This window comes from Pelophylax lessonae, assembly GCF_965119305.1.
Source record: "Pelophylax lessonae genome assembly, chromosome: 3".
Taxonomy (NCBI): domain Eukaryota; kingdom Metazoa; phylum Chordata; class Amphibia; order Anura; family Ranidae; genus Pelophylax; species Pelophylax lessonae.
Genome location: NC_138770.1, coordinates 175,984,371 through 176,005,175, shown reverse-complemented (window position 1 = coordinate 176,005,175; position 20,805 = coordinate 175,984,371). Strand labels below are relative to the sequence as shown.

General features: G+C 44.2%; 1 protein-coding gene across 3 annotated transcripts in view; it reads left to right on the top strand.

Moving 5' to 3' along the window:
• The first annotated feature begins 16,650 nt into the window (after positions 1 to 16,650).
• EPHB1 (EPH receptor B1) overlaps positions 16,651 to 20,805 on the top strand; it is a 453,186-nt gene continuing 449,031 nt past the window's right edge. For 2 of the 3 annotated variants that reach the window (XM_082252213.1, XM_082252215.1), the window contains exon 1: positions 16,651 to 17,288. In XM_082252213.1, coding sequence (XP_082108339.1) covers positions 17,231 to 17,288 — 58 coding nt within the window. In that variant the 5' untranslated portion in view covers positions 16,651 to 17,230. The remainder of the gene's footprint in view (positions 17,289 to 20,805) is intronic. The other variant, XM_082252214.1, reaches the window with a different exon arrangement.

Below are 20,805 nucleotides of genomic sequence, written 5' to 3'. Positions count from 1 at the left end.
CAGAATAGCAGAGACATACAATCCCAGGATCAGGCACTGCAGTTGCTGCAAGATAAAATTGAAGACCTTGAAAATAGGTCAAGAAGAAATAATCTACGCATTGTGGGGGTCCCTAAATCTATTAAGCCTGACTCTCTAGTATATTCCTGTGCTCTTCGACCATACCTGCTACTCTAGGTCTGAATGCTCCTTTCACGGTGGAGAGAGAGCGCATAGAATTGGACAGGTATAAGCAGATAGAAAGAACCCAAGACCGGTCATAGTAAGATACTTGAACTATGCCAACAAAAACCTTATCCAGCTAAAATTCAGGCAACAGTGCTCACTTTTAATTGATGGACATAACAGTGGTGGAAGCTCACACAGGAACAAGCAGGATAGGAACACAGGCAGGTCACCCTGGTAGATGATGCAGGTTTACCTGAGGTGCGGAATTTAAGTACTAACCGGTGTTCACCAGAGCTCCAGATGGTGTAGATAGATTTTGCTGTGTGTTAGCACCAGGTCATGGTCCTCAGGATCCCCCCACCAGGAGGTGAGCAAGCCAGGGTCCAGTAGCATATATAGCAGGTAGGGATCAAGCAGAAGCATAGTTGAGGAACAAGCCAAAGGTCGGTAATGAATAGTTGCAGGTTGGGATTAAGCAGGATTGTAGTCGAGGAGCAAGCCAAATGTCGGTAACAAATGGTAACGAGGATACAGACAGCAGCAGGAGAGACAAATGCGAGATATTGGATCGAGAAGGCACAATGTTCTGGCAACCAGGAAATGCAGAGACATGGCTTAAATTAGGAAGTTCATGGGAGGAGCAAAGAGTTCAAGGCAAATAAAATCCATGGCAGGATCATTCAAGTAATTATCCAGGGAATTGTCCAGGGTACTGTCCAGAAAACCGTTCCCCATTCCAGGTGGCTCAGCAGGCAGAGACATTACTAGACACAGCTGAGATCTGGCTCCATGTACACGGGATGTTGTAAATGGCCGTTTAGGAGCAGTTGGGCATTTTTTTCAGAAGCCCCTAAACCCATCTACATTTTATCTTATCTGTCCATGTACACAGGGTCGTTTACAGTCATTTGCAGGCAGTTGAGTTCAGGGACGTTTTTTGGAACGCAATTATTTGCGTTCGAACGTGTGTTTCCCGGCGTTTCAAACGCAGAAACGCGGCCGAACGTGACCAAACATGACCGAACGTGATGAACGTACGTTCAGCCACGTTATAAGTTTTTTTCTTCCATTCAAAATCAATGGTTCCCTATGGGAGCCCATTGAATGGAATGGAAGTCGCACCGCAAGTCGGATCAGGATGATCCGACTTGCGGTGCGACTTGCCCTGTGAGAATCTTGAGGGGGAACTCCACGCCAAAAATGGGAAAAAAACTGCATGGGGGTCCCCCCCAGGTTCCAAACCAGGCCCTTCAGGTCTGGTATGGAATTTGAGGGTAGCCCCACGCCGAAAAAACGGCGTGGGGTCCCCCCCAAAATCCATACCAGACCCTTATCCGAGCATGCAGCCCGGTAGGGCAGGAAGGGGGAGGGGATGAGCGAGTGGCCCCAACCCCCTGTACCATACCGGGCCACATGCCCTCAACATGGGGGGGTGTTGGTGCTTTGGGGCAGGGGGAGCTCTGCACCCCCCACCTCAAAGCACCTTGCCCCCATGTTGATGAGGACAAGGGCCTCATCCCCACAACCCTGGCCGGTGGTTGTGGGGGTCTGCGGGCAGGGGGCTCATCGGAATCTGGAAGCCCCCTTTAACAAGGGGGCCCCCCAGATCCCGGACCCCCTCCCTATGTGAATGGGTATGGGGTACACTGTACCCCTACCCATTCACCCCATAAAAGGCAGTGTATGTAAATAACGACAGGTAGAGTTGGGCGAACAGTTTGAGCCAAGCAAAAGTTTGGCTCGAACATTCCCTGTTCACCCGTTCTGCAAACACCAGAGGTGTTCGGTGGGATATTCACCTGCAAAGCTTAGCCCAATCAGTGTACAGTGAATAGCTGGATGTTAAGGCCCCCCTCCCAGCCATATTAGGCCCTTTGGGTCTGGTATGGATTTTAAGGGGAATGCCACAACAAAATAAAAAAGAACAGCCTTATCCGAGCATGCAGCCTGGAAAGTAGGGGGGATTAGAGAGCACTCCCCCACTTAACTATACCAGACCACATGTCCTCAACATGAGGGGGCCCCCAGATCCCGCCCCCTATGTGAATCAGTATAGGGTCAAAAAAGAGTGTCAAAAAGAAATAAAAACACACACAGTTTTTGACAATTCGTTTATTAAAAGTAAAAAAACAATGTCCCCAATGTACATGAGTTTCCAAGTGAGTCCAACAACACTGCAGTAATTCAACACCAACAGTGATCATTAATGTCTCCTCTTCACTGGGTGTAGAGCTATATTAAACCTATTCATTGCACAATGGTATTGTATTGCCGTCAATTTAAATGTCATTTTTTTTTTCTTTATAATTGTCAGTTTTGCTGCAGCAGGTTCTATACATGGTACAGGTGAGCCACTTTACAGGAAGACTAAGGGGACCTCCAGGCACTATTTTTAAAGGAATTTTTCATTTTTATTGTTTCACTTTAAGCATCATTAAAATCACTGCTCCTGTAAAAACTTTATTTAAAAAAAAAAAATGTTTTTGCATTGATACATGTCGCCCAGGGCAATACCCAGTCTCATATACCCTTTTTATGGCCAATAACTTGCATATAAACCTTCAAAATAGGCACTTTTGATTTTTCAAGTTTGGGTCCCGTAGACTTTATTAGGGTTTGCGGTTCTGGCCTGAACATTTGCAAAGTTCGAGAGTTATGGCGCGAACCGCACTGAGGGTGTTCAGCCCTACTCTAATCCCAGGTTATTTTTTCCATTTTGCAGCAACCAGGCACTCCTTTGGCTCAGAAAACAGTCTAGGGGTTGCCTTTTTAAAGTTCATTACAGATTAACGTGGATTGGGTTTAGGCAGGGCTTTTTTTCCTGGAACTTGGTGCAACTCAGAACTACACGAAGATGCAAGTAAAATAAAGCAGTTTATTAGGGCAACAATGATAAACACACAGCAAGAGTGAGGAGCAAAATCAGGAAAAGCTGGGGTCAAGTCCAGAAGTGGGTAGTCATCTAAGCCGGGGTCGAGTTCAGTAGCGGGTAGTATGCCAGATTGTCTGCGGATGCAGGAAAGTCGTCAGCCAAGCCAGGTCATGCACGGAGGAACACAGAGACCAGAAGAATGCTAGCAGTGATGCACCTTGGAGCACAAACACAAGGGCAAGCACTGCAAGCTATCAGGTTATATATATAGTCAGGTGTGCAACATCATCACTGAGCGACGCCCAGGCAGCAGGCAAGTGATGATGCAAACAGAGTATATCAGAGACAGCAGTCTGCACATGTCCAAGATGGCTACGAACAGGAAGGCAAGGTAAGACCTGGACACCACCTCTGGCTCAGGCCTTTTGCTCACCACTATCACTTGAGGTCCAGCTTCTGTGTTTACAAGTGACAGCGTCTCACTACGGCACCTACAGATCTGATCTCCTGAGTGGCTCCCACTGAGTGCAGCATGGGGACAAGGGAGATGCAGGTGCCCAGGGTGCAATGTGGATGCCTACACCCCTACTGGATGATCTCTCTGTGAGTAAGAGAGGCGGAGCCACCTACAGTTTATGGGGAGGTACTAGAGCTGGCTGGGTGCTTGTGCTTAATAAAGCAACAAAAGTAAGACATGTGGAATATGGTGGAATTTTTAGGGGGGATGATAGGGGCAGTGGAGGGGGAATTGCATGCAGAGTTCATAGCTAAACAGGGGTGAAAGTGTGACGTGGATGGGGGATGCAGGGGTAAGCAGCTGTAGAAGAGGGCTGAACTCTGCACTCTGTATGCAGCTTACCCTGAACTCTACACTAAGTACATAGCACACAACTGAATTCTGTACTCTGTGTGTATCCCCTGCCACCCCAACCCAAACTCTGCACTTGGTACCTAATGCACTCCTGGTATTTAGTGCTCATTTAAGATCCAACCACTGTTTGTGAAATTTGACCACACCCACTATTTGATACAATTTGGAAGGTGTGTTCTCCAGAACAATAAAGAGTGTTTATTAGGACATTCTTCCCTTTGCAACTACTCCTTTAAACAGTCAGACAGAAAGTGGGCAGCACTGGGACACCATTAGGAAAGTTCTAGGCCAGGCAAACCTTCAACTTATTCTGCTAGGGGTTAACAGCAGGATCCCTCTCTCAGGTCTGTACTCACAGTGTCCCTGGGAATTGGATGTCTCCCTCCAGACTCAGGCAGACATTTTCCTTAGTGGCACCTCCAGACCGGATCATCAGTAAAACCCTTTGCAGTAGGATAGGCCCCCAAGCTATGCTAACACTGAGAGCTCTATGAGAAGCAGAATCTTCAGCTGGAGTGCCAAGAAGTGCAGCAGCCCTTCTGGCTAGGAACCTCTCCTCCTTGGGAAGAACCCTGCTCTCCCAGCCACCACCTGGGCACCCTCCCCCAGGGATTGACTGGGGCTGTATAAAGATGCAGGTTGCTCATCTGATTCTCCCACCTTCTATATTCTGGAAGCCTCCAGAAAACAGGGAGAAGCATTCAAACTTACAGCCTGCAGAGCCCTGAGCCGACCATAGCAATAACTTGCTGCTCTGCTAATTACAGCAGAGCCACAAAAATACATTTCCCTATCCTAACTAGCATCATATGTGGGAGGGTGCTACAGCAATAAAAGCTGATCATTTTGAAGGCTAAGTACACCTTTTGAAAAATAAGTAATAAATGTACATCTTTTTGCAGACAAAAAAATATATGGATTTATTATTTTTTTTACTCAGCAGCCAGTAAAGCATTGCACCCAAAATCAGCAGATCGCAGGTGCAGTGCCAGGATCCTGCAGACTCTAAAGCCTGGTGCACACAATGAGAATATCGGATGAATATTCATTCATTTTTTGTTGCATGCTAGTCTCATTTTAAAAATCAAGAGGTTACTCAACGTGTGAAAATTCTCGTACGACAAAATTCAACTTCAGAAGTGATGTAATGCGTTGAATTGTTTTGTAATGTATTTGTTTGTTTGCGAGCATGTGTAGTCTTGCTCTTACGATTTTTTTCGGACGAAAACTATACTAATTAAACTAAAATCGGCCATTGTGTTCACTTATGATAAAAAATCTTATAGCCTGCACCTTCAGTTTTTGTCGCCTGAAAAGTCTGAATTGGCTACTGAAAGCACCATACTATCAATCAGATAATCGGCCGATTGTTCGTCATACCAAATTTTACTTCCGATTTCCATATCGTGTATAGGGGCCTTTAGTCAGCTGCCTGTGTCAGGAGGAATCAATGAATTTCGAGAGTTCTCACCAGTACCCTCGCAGTTCATTGAGAATTACTGCAATGGAAGAGGGTACTTGTAGTTCATTCATTCACAGGAAACTGCACCTCCGATAAAATCATATCTTAATGTAATATCTTCCAGAAAAACACTCCACAGCACAGTGAAAGGGGGGAAACAGCACGCCAGCTCCTCTTTGACTGAACTGTGGAGTGTTTTTTCTGGAAGATATTACAATAAAGGTGATTTTATCGGATATGCGGCCAACCAGATTCTTCCCTTTCCGATACTGCATCTGTCCCCCGGCACATCTACGCTGAGAACTGAGCGATCAAACACCACCAATCACTCGGTTCCCACAGCTCCATGAGTAGAGAGCTGCTGACTGTCAGTCATCAGCTCTCTGCTCTGGTCCCTCCTCACTCACTGGAGCGCTGAGCTGTGGAGGAGTGGGGAGCGGCCGGCTCAGGCTCTCAGTGGCTCTCTGAGAGGATGAGCCGGGTGTTGGTCCAAGCACCTGGCGGATCCCGACTTCCATTGTTGTGATGACGCGGTGCCTGGACTGACTCCTGTGACGTCAGCAGAGAGCAGACTTCAGCCCACTCTCTGCTGAAAACGGGTCACAGGAGTGCAGAACGAACTGCACTCCTGTGATCCATAGGAGATGTACAGCCAAACAAGCTTTGTCTGTAAATCTCTTTTAACTATCCTTTCAGTTAGTATCAATTCAGGCAGGCCTTTGCACTACATAGATTATAGTAGATCTAAAAGAGATAGTACAATCAGATTGCATGGTATATGGTCAGCCTTAGACCAAAACTGTGTACAATGAGAAGAAACCTGATTAGCCATTCAGTTAGTACCAATTCTGGCAGGCCGTTTCACTACATTTTTTTGGAAGATTTAAAGCTGACCATACACCATGCAATCTGATTCAACACACTCATTTAGATCTACCAGTAACCATCAGGGACATGCGGTGAGGTCAGTGGCTGGTGAGGCACTGGCTAGTATCAGAGCCAGATTCACACAGGTTACATATTCACAAATGACGTATTCAATTCTCATTATGTAGGCGATTGCAGTTCTATTAGTTCTACTAGTTATACATATTGAACAAAAATATTTACAAATGCTGTCCCTTTAAGTTGTTTTTCAGTCACCCATTTTGTTGATGCTGGAAACAATATTACTAGCAAAGATGACAATAAAGATTGTAAAAAAATGAAACATGTCTTCTTTATTTTCTGAAGCCAGAAATATAATAGTAATATTTAGTAATAAATACGTAAACAATAAAGGGTTCAAGGTTATTTACTAAAAGGTGAAATGCAGAAGAACTTAAAACAAATGGTAAAACAGTGAAACAGTCCAACTAATAAAATGATATATACAGAGGCGTAGCGTGGGTTGTCAGCACCCGGGGCAAGGCAAGTAATTTGCGCCCCCTAGCCCGCTGGATTTTAGCACTTGAGTCTCTTCCACTAGATTAGTTAAATAAACCCTTACCCATAAGCACATGTATTGTTTGTTATGAAAATAATGATGTAATTAAAGTAAAATTAATCTAAATGCAAGTTTATTTTCAAACACTTTATTGAGTGCGAACGTGCCCCCTTTCAATGCAGAGTGACCAGCGTGCCCCCTTTCATTGCAGAGTGACCAGCATGCTCCCTTTCAATGCAGAGTGACCAGCGTGCCCCCTTCAATGCAGAATGACCAGCGTGCCAACTTTAATGCAGAATGACCAGCGTGCCCCCTTCAATGCAGAGAGACCAGCGTGCCCCCATTCAATGCACAATGAACAGCGTGCCCCCTTTCAATACAGAGAACAGCGTGCCCCCTTTCAATGCAGAATGACCAGCGTGCCCCCTTTCAATGCAGAGTGACCAGCGTGCCCCCTTTCAATGCAGAGAACAGCGTGCTCCCTTTCAATGCACAATGAACAGCGTGCCCCCTTTCAATACAGAGAACAGCGTGCCCCCTTTCAATGCAGAGAGACCAGCGTGCCCCCTTTCAATTCAGAATGACCAGCGTGCCCCCTTTCAATGCACAATGACCAGTGTGTCCCCTTTCAATGCAGAGAACAGCGTGCCACCGTTCAATGCAGAGAACAGCGTGCCCCCTTTCAATGCAGAGAGACCAGCTTGCCCCCTTTCAATGCAGAGTGACCAGCGTGCCCCCTTTCAATGCAGAGTGACCAGCGTGCTCCCTTTCAATGCAGATTGATCAGCATTTCCCCCTTTTAATGCAGAGTGACCAGCGTGCCCCCTTTCAATGCAGAGCGACCAGCGTGCCCCCTTTCAATGCAGAGTGACCAGCGTGCTCCCTTTCAATGCAGAGTGACCAGCGTGCCCCCTTTCAATGCAGAATGACCAGCGTGCCCCCTTTCAATGCAGAATGACCTGCGTGCCCCCTTCAATGCAGAGAACAGCGTGCCCCCTTTCAATGCACAATGAACAGCGTGCCCCCTTTCAATACCGAGAACAGCGTGCCCCCTTTCAATGCAGAATGACCAGCGTGCCCCCTTTCAATGCAGAGAGACCAGCATGCCCCCTTTCAATGCAGAGAGACCAGCGTGCCCCCTTTCAATGCAGAGAGACCAGTGTGCCCCCTTTCAATGCAGAATAACCAGCATGCCCCCTTTCAATGCAGAGAGACCAGCGTGCCCCCTTTCAATTCAGAATGACCAGCGTGCCCCCTTTCAATGCACAATGACCAGTGTGTCCCCTTTCAATGCAGAGAACAGCGTGCCCCCTTTCAATGCAGAGAACAGCGTGCCCCCTTTCAATGCAGAGAGACCAGCTTGCCCCCTTTCAATGCAGAGTGACCAGCGTGCTCCCTTTCAATGCAGAGTGACCAGCGTGCCCCCTTTCAATGCAGAGTGATCCGCATTCCCCCTTTCAATGCAGAGTGACCAATGTGCCCCCTTTCAATGCAGAGCGACCAGCGTGCCCCCTTTCAATGCAGAGTGACCAGCGTGCTCCCTTTCAATGCAGAGTGACCAGCGCGCCCCTCTTTCAATGCAGAATGACCAGTGTGCCCCCTTTCAATGCAGAATGACCAGCGTGCCCCCTTTCAATGCAGAATGACCAGCCTGCCCCCTTCAATGCAGAATGACCAGCGTGCCCCCTTCAATGCAGAATGACCAGCGTGCCCCCTTCAATGCAGAGAGACCAGCATGCTCCCTTCAATGCAGAGAGAACAGCGGGCCCCCATTCAATGCAGAGTGACCAGCGTGCCGTGCCCCCCTTCAATGAAGAGAGATCATCGTGCCTCCTTTCAATGCAGAGTGACTAGCAAGTCCCCTTCAATGCATAGAGACTTACCTGCAGTGGCGGCTTCTCCTCAGTTACCCGCGTCTCCTTGAGTCCTCCCGCCTCCTCCTCGGCCAATGGCATGCATTCGCCTTTTCGGCTTTCGCTATTGTCACATAATGGGTGGGCTCGGGGCGCACTGCTCTGCGCCCTGGGTCCACCCTTTTCTGAAGCCTATTAGAGCCTCTGGCTCTAATCAGGTGATTAAAAAAAAAACCCCATTGAACTCAATGCGTCCGGCGCCCCGCATGTAGATTAGGGGGCCGGGGGCATGGATGAGGGGGCAGCGCCCCTGCGCCCCCAATGCACCAGCCGCCACTGACCAATGGGCAGGTGAGACACAGTCTAGCCCCACCTGACCCGCCATTTTCAGCCATAGGGCAGCCGAGCTTGACATATCCCAGCCTAAAGATGGAGACAGCCGCAGACAGTGTGTGAACTGTGTATGTCAGAGTCAGACAGAGTGACACTGAGGCCGGCCCCCCCTGCACCCCCCACTCTACGCCACTGGATATATAATATTTGGGGGTTCTGAGTAATCTTTTAGCAAAAAAGTGTCAGAATTGGCCTGGGTGGCAAGTGGTTAATTACCATAAGTAAGTAATATACAAATAATTATTATGTAGCACCCTCCTAGTCAGGTGCTAGGTAAAAGCATTTGTTTTGCTTTATCTGCTTATCAGGGGAGCCTGATCAGTAGTTAGGCCTGCTCATTGTGCTCAGTGTGTATTCATCTGGTCTGAGGGAGTGTCCCCACTGTATCCAAAAGGGAGGTCTGTTGGACAGTGGAGGAAACATGGCCAATAATACACAGGCTTTTCTAACCATCCCAGTGGGTTGGCACTTGGAAAGGTGCATGATGGGATGGGAAATAAAAGCCAAGAGCACATGAGGCAGGAGGTCTTTGGGTGGGAAGCCAGGTCCTGGGAGGAGGGTGTCTCTACTCCTGTCAGGTTGGAAAGTGGTCACAGGCAGTCGGCCTTGTGGACCAGAAGTGTGGGGCTGAGTTGTGTGGTCCGGTGGAACTGACAGTGGAGCAGTGGCAGATATTCCTGCGAAAAACAGTGTCCGTGAGTACCAGGGAGCTTGCCAAGGGTCTGCCCAGGAAGGGGGAACACTCCAGGGATGGTCAGTGGACAAGAGCCAGCACACACAGTGAGTAAGGAAAGGGGTGCCAAGTTAGACCCTGAAGAGAACCTCAACATATAGTTTACCTTTGAAAATCTTCACCTCAGTGGCAAAGTGAAGCAGCGGCCTTGCCGCACACACCTGGGATAATGTCCTCAAGTCTGTGCATAGTTGCTAGTTGGAGTATCCCACTCAACCCTTTCTCCCATCCCAATTACAAATAAATACAAAAACAACCAAATCCCCTGGACTGTTCATTGACCAAACCGATACGTTTATTTGCCTGTTGCTATGGGTAACCCAGGGGAATCTATTATTAGCAGCCCCCATGGGGGCAGTGCTACAATTATATATTGTTTTTAAGGTGATTTTCAATATTTTCAAAAATTGTACTCAAACAGGTGGCTTAACGGACAAATTATTGAAGTTTGAAGTTATAACTTCAAACCAGTAATTTCACAGTAAATAGATAAATAATAAATTATTATGCTATAACATATAGCATACTAATATATTATTTTGCTTGATTAAAAAAGTATTCTTTCAGCAGCAGCAGATTCTCCCTCTTAAATTTGTGAGAAAAACAAGGGATTATGGGTAAACCTTATCCTTATACCCGTAAACCCATGTTTTTTCCTTGGAGGGCTGGGCTGGAAGGAAGTATTTGTCTTTTAGGCCTCATGCACACTGGACATTTTTACAGCTGCTGTTTTTGGCATCAGACATTCTACAGCCAGTAAACTCCCCAGCATGTTATCCTATGTGTAGCACCCTCCTAGGTAGGTGCTAGAGAGAGAGTATAGTTTTGGCTCTGTCTGCCTATCAGAGGAGCAGCAGGCAAAATCTATATTGCTTTCTGCTTAACAGGGAGCAGGATCTGTGAGTTAGGTCTGCTCATGGTGCTCAGTGTGTGATTCATCTGGTTTAGGGGAGTGTTTCACGCTGGTCCAATAGGGAGGCAAATTAGACAGTGGAGAAAACCTGACCAATGGGTACACAGGCTTTGATACAGCCTCTGTGATTGGCACAGACTGATTGTCTCGGTGCATTCTGGGGTGTGGTATAAAAGCCAGGAGCACACGTGCTCGGGTCATTTGGCTAGTGAGCAGAGTCCCGGAGGGAGAGTGACGGCTGTCTCCTCCTCTGCATTGGTGGCATGCGGTCACAGGCAGTCGACCTGGTGAACCAGAAGGAAGGAGCTGAACCCAGAGGTCCAGGAGAGCTGACTAAAGGGGTTGAGACACTGGAGGGCCTGGAAAAACAGTGTCGTGAATACAGGGGATAGTGTCGAAGGGTCTGACCTGAGAAGGGGTCACCCTGGAGTAGACTAGTCAGAGGACGGGTATCAACTGGTGGAATGAAAGGGGGTGCTAGGCGAGTACCCTGAAGATAGTTGCTCAATTAAGTTTCATGACAGAGACTTTACCTTAAATTCAACTAGTGGCAAGGTGAATCTGCAGCTTTGCTGCATCCTCAAATAGGAGTCCTCATCAAATGTGAATAGTTCAATTCTGGAGTATCCCACTCTATCCCTTCTCCCATCCCTATTTAAAATAAAACAACAAAAACAACTTCAACCCCTAGACTTATTATTGACTGAGCCGGAAAGCAAAGTGTTAAGTTTGTGCATGCAGTTGCTAACGGTAATCCAGAGGGACCCAAAAAGGTGAAGAATTCAGCAGTCCTCAAGGGGGCAATGCTATATATGTGTCCATGCACACATAGGCTGTTATCAGCAGTTTTTGGCAGGGGCGTTTTCTGGCTGAAAAAAAAAAAAAAAAAAACAGGACTAGTGGGTTTTAAGAGGCGTTGTAAGCTGTTAAAATGCTCTAACTCTTAAAAAAGCTTAAAAATGCCAAAAAAACGCAGACAAATGTGCCTATTCGGCGTTTATCAACGTTTTTGAGCCATAAGCTTTTGTGGGAATATAGTTTTGCTAAAAAAAAAAGAAGCTAAAAACACTACAGCTTAAAAAAGCTAAAAAAACTGTGAAAAACTCTACCGCAAAAAAGCTGAAAAGCTCGTTCAACAGCTACAGCTTTCTACTGGCGTTTTGATAACGTCCAGTGTGCATGAGGCCTTAGACACATGCCCCCTTCTATGACACTGCAGTGAGAGGAGAGCCTCCACTACAGCATTTTTATTGGACAGCTTGGACCAATCCTGCTTTACTATTGGTCCAAGGCTCCAAGCTGTCCATTGAGCTCAGTGACTCTGACAAGAAGTCATCCTCTCAGTCTACTGCAAACAACGTGTGCCAGCTTGTATTTAAACTGGCTGCGCTGTATTGTAGCTGCTGACAGGCTGTGCAAGGAGCCCGTATCTCCAGAACCATAGGTGCTAGGAGCCCCAAATTTTGACTAGTGGTGGGGTCGGACTTTAGCTACGTATTCCCAAGACAACCCTCGAAGCTTGATTGCTTTTTTTGACTCACCTGCCTCCCCTGACTGCACGTTCCTGGTAACCATATAGTGTGTGGGTCCAGCTAAATGGAAACAGATTGGATGGATAAATTAGGTAGGTCCTTTTGTTACATAGTTTTGGTAGATCTAAAGATTGTTCAAAATAGTACAATGAGATTGTAATGTGTGTGGTGATGTAAAGCTGACCATACACTATGCAATCTGATGTTACAATCTCTGTACAATTTTCTTTAAATCTGCGAGAACTATGTAAGACAAGGACAACCTAAACAATCCATTCCGTTTAATATCAGGCAGGCTCCCTACATAGTTGATAGTAAATCTGAAGGAGATTGTACAATCAGATTGTATAGTGTATGGTTAGCCTAGGACTGGGCATACACTACAGTTTGATTGTACAATCTCTTTTAGACCCATTCACATCTGCACATCGCACTAACATGCGTTTTTTTTTCAGCGCATTCTTTGTACAACAGCATAGGGCGCCGCTCATTAATCTGAATGGGTTGCCCTATGTATGACAAACATGGCAAAGTAGCTCGTGGAGCATTCTCATGTATTCCGGATTATGCTTTTTTTTACTGTGTGTTTTGCCATGTTTGTTGCACAAAAAATGTTCATTTCCCAGCCGCGTTTGGGGTGACACTAATATTTAAAAGAGAAGAATGGACTTAAAAAACAAACAAATATACTCACCTAGGTGGATGCAGCTTTGATCCGATGCTACATCTGCCCCCCTGCCGGGTCTGTAGTGAGAATTGTGTGATCAAACAATGCTGATCGCTCAGTTCTCCTCCTCTGCTCTGAGCATAGAGCTGTGACTGTCAGTCACCAGCTCTCTGCTCTCCCATCCAGCTATCGCTGGTGCTCTGGGCTGAGGAGAGGGCGGGAGGGGCTAGCTCAGGTTCTTGGTGAATCGCTGAGAAGCTGAGCCATGTGTCAGTCCAGGCTTCTGGGTGGATCCCCACTCTATTGTCAGGAACTTTTCAGAGCTGGGACTGGCTGGGCAACGTCAGCCGATAGCAGACTTTAGCCTTCTGTCGACTGAAAACGGATCACAGGAGTGAAGAATGAACTGCACTACTGTGATGCATAGAAGTACAGCCAAAATAGCTTTGGCCAAACTTCTCCTTTAATGGCACCACAAGCATGATGTTTGTTTTTCCTATGTTCCTGGAACGCATAAGGAAACGTGTTTCTGTGCACATTCCCGGAACATGCAGATGTGAGTTACATAGTTACATAGTAGTTGAGGTTGAATAAAGACAATAGTCCATCCAGTTCAACCTGTGTAGGTGTGTGTGGCCGTAATCATTTCTCATACCCCAGAATGTTCTGATCCTTGAGATGTACGTCCAATAGTCTTTTGAAAGCCACCATACTTCCCGCAGAAACCACCTCTTGTGGTAGAGAATTCCACAATCTTGTAGCCCTAACAGTAAAGAACCCCCTGCTTTGCCTGAGGTTAAAACGCTTCACCTCTAATCGCATTGTATGCCCTTGAGTCCTCATACAATCCTTTCGACTTAATAGCTTTTTTTCTATGCTGAGATCACCATTGAGATATTTATAAATTGCTATCATGTCCCCTCTCAGGCGTCTCTTCTCCAGGGAGAATAAATCAAGCGATAGCAGACGCTCCTCATAATTAGTTGCCCTTCTCTGGACTCTCTCCAGCTCCAACACATCCCTCCTGAGGACTGGCGACCAGAACTGGACAGAATACTCCAGATGCGGTCCGACCAGAGTTTTATAAAGTGGTAGGATCATAGTTTTATATCTGTGGAGCCTCAGATCTACTGTAAACTATGTAGTGCAAGAGGCCCACCTGAATTGATATTTACTGAATAGATAGTTGAGTATGTCCTCATATTACATGACTTTGGTAAATCTAAGTCTGGCCATACAATGTACAATCTGATTGTGCAATCTCCTTTAGGCTTCATTCACACCTTAGCAATGCTTTGCTTTTTTTTCCTGCATTTTTTGTGGTGTTTGTCATGCAATAGCATAGTGCAGCCCATTCACTTGAATTAGTTACCCTATATGTGACAAACATGCCAGAGTAGTTCCTGCTCCTTTTATTGGCAGAGAGTCATGTGCATATTGGCACGTGACTGCTACCCACGTTTCGTGGGTGCCATCCAGAAATAATTGCACAATCGCATATTGCTGTTTTATTTTCATGTGTGTTTGAGAATGCAAAAGTGTAAATGGGGTCTTAGAGTCCCTATGCATAGTACAATCTTTAGATTTACCAAATACTATTCAACTATCCAGTCAGGCAAACCCGTGTACTGCAACGTTATTGGTAGATTTAAAGGATATTGTCATATTACAGTTATTATTAGTGTGTAGTCACCCTAATGCCTAGTATGGTGAGAAATCGGACGACAAATACCGCTTAAGAAGCAATTGTGCGATAATCTAATCGCCAGTACACAGCTTTCGAGAGCCAATCATGACAGTTCATGCAAAATTATCGGAAGAAGCAAACACAAAAATGTTTGTCCTGCGTTATCAGAACGAGCAATCTTTGTTTAACCGCTTCCCTACCGCCACAGTATATACGTCACGGAGGGAAATCGGTTATACCAGGATCATGGTTGAGACTACAACCATGATCCCGGTATGAGTTTTTAGGGAGGGAGATTCTCTTTCAAGTAAAAGTACTCCAAGTGGATGGGCAGCTGCTGGAATACTTTTACAGGTGGTGGAAGGGCCCCCCCCCCCTGCTGCCACCTTAACTGGGTTCTCCCGAGTGATCGAGAAACCCAGTATTGATGCGGACGGCAACATCCAGGTGTGGTCCCACAGTGAGAGGACCTGAAGCTGTTCCTCCCACTGTGTGACGTTAGAACCTGGAAGCGACGACTATTTCTTCATGTCCGGTTCAAGCTCTTTGTTTACTGGCCACATAGCAGCCACTGAAGCAGCCAATCAGACCGATCTGGGTCTGATCGGCTGTACTGAAGCCCAAAGGAGAGATCAGGTGTCTAAAAGATGCCCAATCTCTCCATAAAGAGTACATGTCATTGCTATCGCTGTCAGAAGGGATGTTTACATTTCCTTTTGACATCAATAAAAGTTATTTTTTTTTTTTAACAAAACACTGTAAAAATAATTAAAAAAATAAATAAATAAATCATAAAATAATAATAAAAAATGTTAAAGCGCCCCGTCACCTCATGCTCAAATGCATACATTGGACTCACACGCAAATGTAAACAGTGGTTACACCACACATGTGAGGTATCACCGCAACCATTAGAGCAAGAGCAATAATTCTAGCACCAGACCTCCTATGTAAATCTAAACTAGTAACCTGCAAAGGCTTTTAAAGCATCACCTATAGATAATTTAAAGAACTGTAGTTTGTTGCTGTTACATGAGTTTGTGCAATTTTAAAGCGTGACATGTTTGGTATTTATTTACTTGGTGTAACATCAAATGTTATATTTTACCCCAAAAAAATGGTTTTATGTTTTGTTTGTGTTTACTAAAATTCATTAATGTGTTTTTTTTTTTAATTGTGTTTGAAAAACCATTGCGCAAACACAGTGTGACATAAAATTTTTCAACACCCACTATTTTATTCTCTAGGGCCTTTGCTTAAAAAAAAAAAAAAAAAAAAAATATATATATATATATATATATATATATATATATATATATATATATATATGTGTATATATATATATATATATATGTATATACATATATATATATATATATATATATATATATATATAGTGTGTGTGTGTATGTATATGTATATATATATATATATATATATATATATATATATATATATATATATATATATATATATATATATATAATGAATTGGGGGTTCTAAGTAGTTTTCTAGCAAAAAAAAAAAGTTGATTTTACATGTATGTGAGAAGTGTAGGTATTGGCCTGGAATTGAAGTGGTTAATCAGTACAAAAAAATCGGAAAACCAAGACCACGCATGCTCAGAAATGAAGGAATACATTACAATACAACACTTTACATCACTTCCAAAGTTGCATTCTGTTGTATGAGAGTTTTCAAAACTTTAGTAACCTATTGGTTTTAGATATAAGATTTGCATGCAAAAAAAAAAAAAAAACAGGCGATCATTCGCCCAATATTCTCACCGGCTTTATAGATGAACATTACGTTATCTTCTACCCCACCTGCTACATAGTCAGCTAAGGCAGCGAAACTACGGATGCTATTATAAATATCAACCACAAGATGGCAGTGCCGCACAAACCAGGCCAGCAGTGCTTCTTTCTTTCTACAGGTCAATGTAAGTAATTTTCTTTCAACAATAGCGGAGGAAGGAGGGGCTCGTATTGATTGGGGAAGGGGGGTGAGTGTTCCTTGTGCTCTTTGATTGGCTGGGAGGTGTGAGGGGTGTGTAGATTTCAGACAGGATGGGAGAGGAGGGGGGTACACGGGTGGATTTGGAAGAGGGGAGTTGTGTAGAGTGGGGGGTGATCATTCACCCCCCTTCCCCAGACTCAGTGCTCAACACTTTACTACTGCTTGCAATGTGAACCTGGGATATCCTTGTTAGAGTTTCCCCCCATCCCCCCCTACCCCACAGCACCGTGCACACACACATCCAGACACACCATGCACACATAGCCTGGGAGCATCCACTACTACCCTGTGCACAGCCAGCCTTCATCCTCTGCTACCCTGTGCACAGCCAGCCTTCATCCTCTGCTACCCTGTGCACCCAAACACATCCAACCCTTCGCTGTCATGCATGCTGCAATCACATCCATGCATGCAGTGCCGGAATATGCATCTCCATCCTGGGACCTGAGCGATGCTCTGCTGCAGCAAGACTGGACAATCCTATGCCACCTAATAAGGATTTAAGCTTTTTACTTCCAAAGGAGCATATTGAAGATTCTGGGATTCAGTTTTATTATTGCTAGAATTTTTTTTTTTTTTTTTTTTTAGCTCATATCATTTTGCTGGGTGGTAAAAGTAACCTCTTCTTCCCACAATGGAACTAAATTGGATGCTGCTTCTGTCTCTGATTTGGCAAGTTCAAGCAGTAGAAGGTAAGCCTGCTATTCTGGTGCTGTAAGGGTTAAGTTGATGTCCAAGGATCTGGGCCCTATTTATTATGCTGAATTTGATAACCCATAACTGTATACATTGTGCTTCTGATGGAGGTGGACAGGCTGGGGAAACCGGCAATTGCATTGTTTAAATAACTCCTATATTGTTTAAATTGTGAGCTCTTGGGTCCAGCAATGCCTTGTATAGAGATTGATAGGAGAACGCTGTGCCCTGTTGTAAAAGTTAAGCTCTCTTCTCAATAGGATGTGTACTGGTAGGAAAGCACCTGTTATATTGAAGCAACAAGGTACTTAAGTTCAAGAGGTTGGTTGTGGATCAGACGTTACAGTGTGATTTTCTACATTTATAGAGACCGTGCATGACAAGGACAGCATTTGTACGAGTTTTCTGGTGACAGATGGGGAGGCTACGTGGAGACCCTCTGCTTTCCCAAACAAAAATAAATGTCCTTTTCACCAGCCGATTCTTTACACTATAGATAGGAAGCTCTGTGACTCCCATACCGTCAGGTTGGTGAGATTGCCTTTCCATGGCAAGAGAACTAATTAAATAGATATATTACGAAAATGAGGTGCAAACGTGTCGCTTGTGTCTCAGTGGGGAAAGATAAATGGCCCCTTCTGTTAGTGTTAAATCAATGTGTGCTTTCTAGCCTGTGCAAAATGTCTTGGCTGATAGATTTCGTTCTGTCCTACAGATGGTTATAGATCTCACTTGGCGTCGGAGGCACCTGTCTTGGTACCAAGCTGGTGGTAGCCCCCCCATCACCATTCCCTTTGCTTACATGTCCTCTGTCTCCCTATCCACTTTCCCTTGCCAAAAGGATGGAGCTGCATTGCAGTGCTGAATTTCTTTAAAAGCAGCCTAGGGTGATGGTGGGGATAGCAGGGACATGGCTGGGAGGTGGAGGATGGGGGTGACAGATACTTGCTGGGAGTCTGGGTGTCTAGCCTGCTGAGCGTGACCACAGACACCACCGTGTACCCACTCCGCTGCCACGGGACTTTGTGCTGTCACTCATTGCAGCTGTGCCAAGCTGCCCCCTTCTCTGGATGTCTAATCAGCTAGGGTTCCTTCCACTGAATATAGATTATATTCACCAATTTATTGTAGATTTGGAGTCTTAACCAATAAGAATTGCGGACACGTAAGGCACAGTATATATAATAATTATACTGGGTTTATATACTTCCATCAGTTTGCCTCACAGTGTAAAATATATTAATATATATTATATATATCATTTATTGAATTACTATGATTATATAGGATTTATATAGCGCAAACAGTTTGCGCAGCTTTTTAAAATAAACAAGACAGTACAATTATAACACAATTCAATACAGGAGGGTTAGTAGGGCCCTGCTCATGAGAGCTTACAATCTAAAGAGATAAATATGTGTGTGTATATATATATATATATATATATATATATATATATATATATATATATATAAATTATACAACTCTTTTTGGTTGAATGTGTTAATGTATGTATGTAAGATAAAAATGGGTGTATATATATATGTATATATATATATATACATGTGTATATATATATATATATATATATATATATATATATATACATATATATATATATATATATACACATTTTCATCTTTAATCTATCCTTTATGTCTCATCTGTTTCTTTCCTCCCATCGTTTCCCTGAAAACCCCAGTTCTCTCTCTCTCCAACCATTTAGCAGTCTGTCACTTCTCCTATGTTATGTGAGTCCCTCGCACTTCTCGTATGTGATAAACACTCCCCTTTTTTATGCATTTACACTATTTTTAATGGTTTCCCCACTGTAGTTATTTCACCTTATAGGACCTATTCCCAGCACTTCTTACACTAGCAGTCTATTTGATAATACATTTCTGAGTTGGTGTCTGCTAGCAGCATGAGTATGGTGATAGAACATATAGGTCTTCTATAGATTCTCTATAGGTCTTTGACCATAGAAAAGGTAAACCACTCATGGGGCTTATTCAACAAGCCAGTCCTCAATCGTGTTTTCATAATGGTGTTTGGCTGTAGAGAATATATACCATGCGTCGGGGCTTATTCAACAAGCCAGTCATCAATCGTGTTTTCATAATGGTGTTTGGCTGTAGAGAATATATACCATGCGTCGGGGCTTATTCAGCAAGCCAGTCATCAATCGTGTTTTCATAATGGTGTTTGGCTGTAGAGAATATATACCATGCGTCGGGGCTTATTCAACAAGCCAGTCCTCAATCGTGTTTTCATAATGGTGTTTATCTGTAGAGAATATATACCATGCGTCGGGGCTTATTCAGCAAGCCAATCAACGTTCCATGATCAGCCAGAAGATTCTGAAATCTGGTTGCAGTGGGTTAATGGTTCTTTTGCCCATTGTGCTCTGTGCTCGCTTATTGAATAAGCTTGTAAACTGGACAGATCCTTGAAAATTGGAGTGAGAAAAAGTAAAGTCATTGCCTAGAGCTGCCAGTGAGAAGCCATATTCTATGGGGGTCAAAAAATGGGGGGAAAATCTGGTTCCTGTGGGTAACCCCACTCCTTTTTTTTTTTTTGTTTCATTTCCCAAGCTCCAGTGTTCACAGCTGAAGCCTGGATTTGTATATCTGGTATTAGAAATGGGGTTTAGCAGTACAGGGTGTTACATGGTCCACATTACCATAAGCATAGCCCGGGGCCATGCATTGGATTTTCTCAGACGCAATAAATGTGCAGCAGTAATGAAACCGAAGCAGACTCCTATGTAGCTGAGATTTCAATCCAACTCTTTTATTTTTCTTTTGGTGCATTTTTTTTTTGACCAGATTAAGGGATATTTGTTTTCAATTCTGGTTTTATTATATCACATGCCTTCAGGGGATTTTATTTATATTGTGATTATGAAAAGTAGGAGCCCGTTTCACAAATGCCTTGGGGTAATACAACACTGAGCCGTGCTTTTCTTAACAGCTGGAACATGTTGGCAGGTTATTAATTATATCTGACCCATAAACATTTACAGGCAAAGTCTGCAGGGACCAAACATTTCTGGAAAAAGGAATAACAAAAAAATAGGCATAATAAAAATACAAAACTATCAACAAATAGAAGAAAGGTTACAAACGTTTGTTGTCCAAATATGAGGATAATGATCAGCTAGCTTCATGTGTACACTAGTACGCACCTTTGAGATATAAATATTAATTAACATTAAAGTTGCTGGTCATACCTGACTGTTTCAATGCCAAAACTCCTGTAATTATAATTTCTATACAGAAATAGTCTTCTTGAAGCATCTATAAGCAAGTACAAAATGAAAGAGGCTGTGTCCCTTTAGATGAGCTTTTTACCTAGCTTATTCCTGTTTACTGGTGGTGAACTAGCCTAGAGGTCATGCATATCCAATAGATGTTTTCTATGATATTTGTAGAGAGTCTGCAAAATGCTTTACCAGGCAGTAGACAGATATGAGAACTGGTGGAATTGGAATCCCAGTTGAGATCCTTAAAG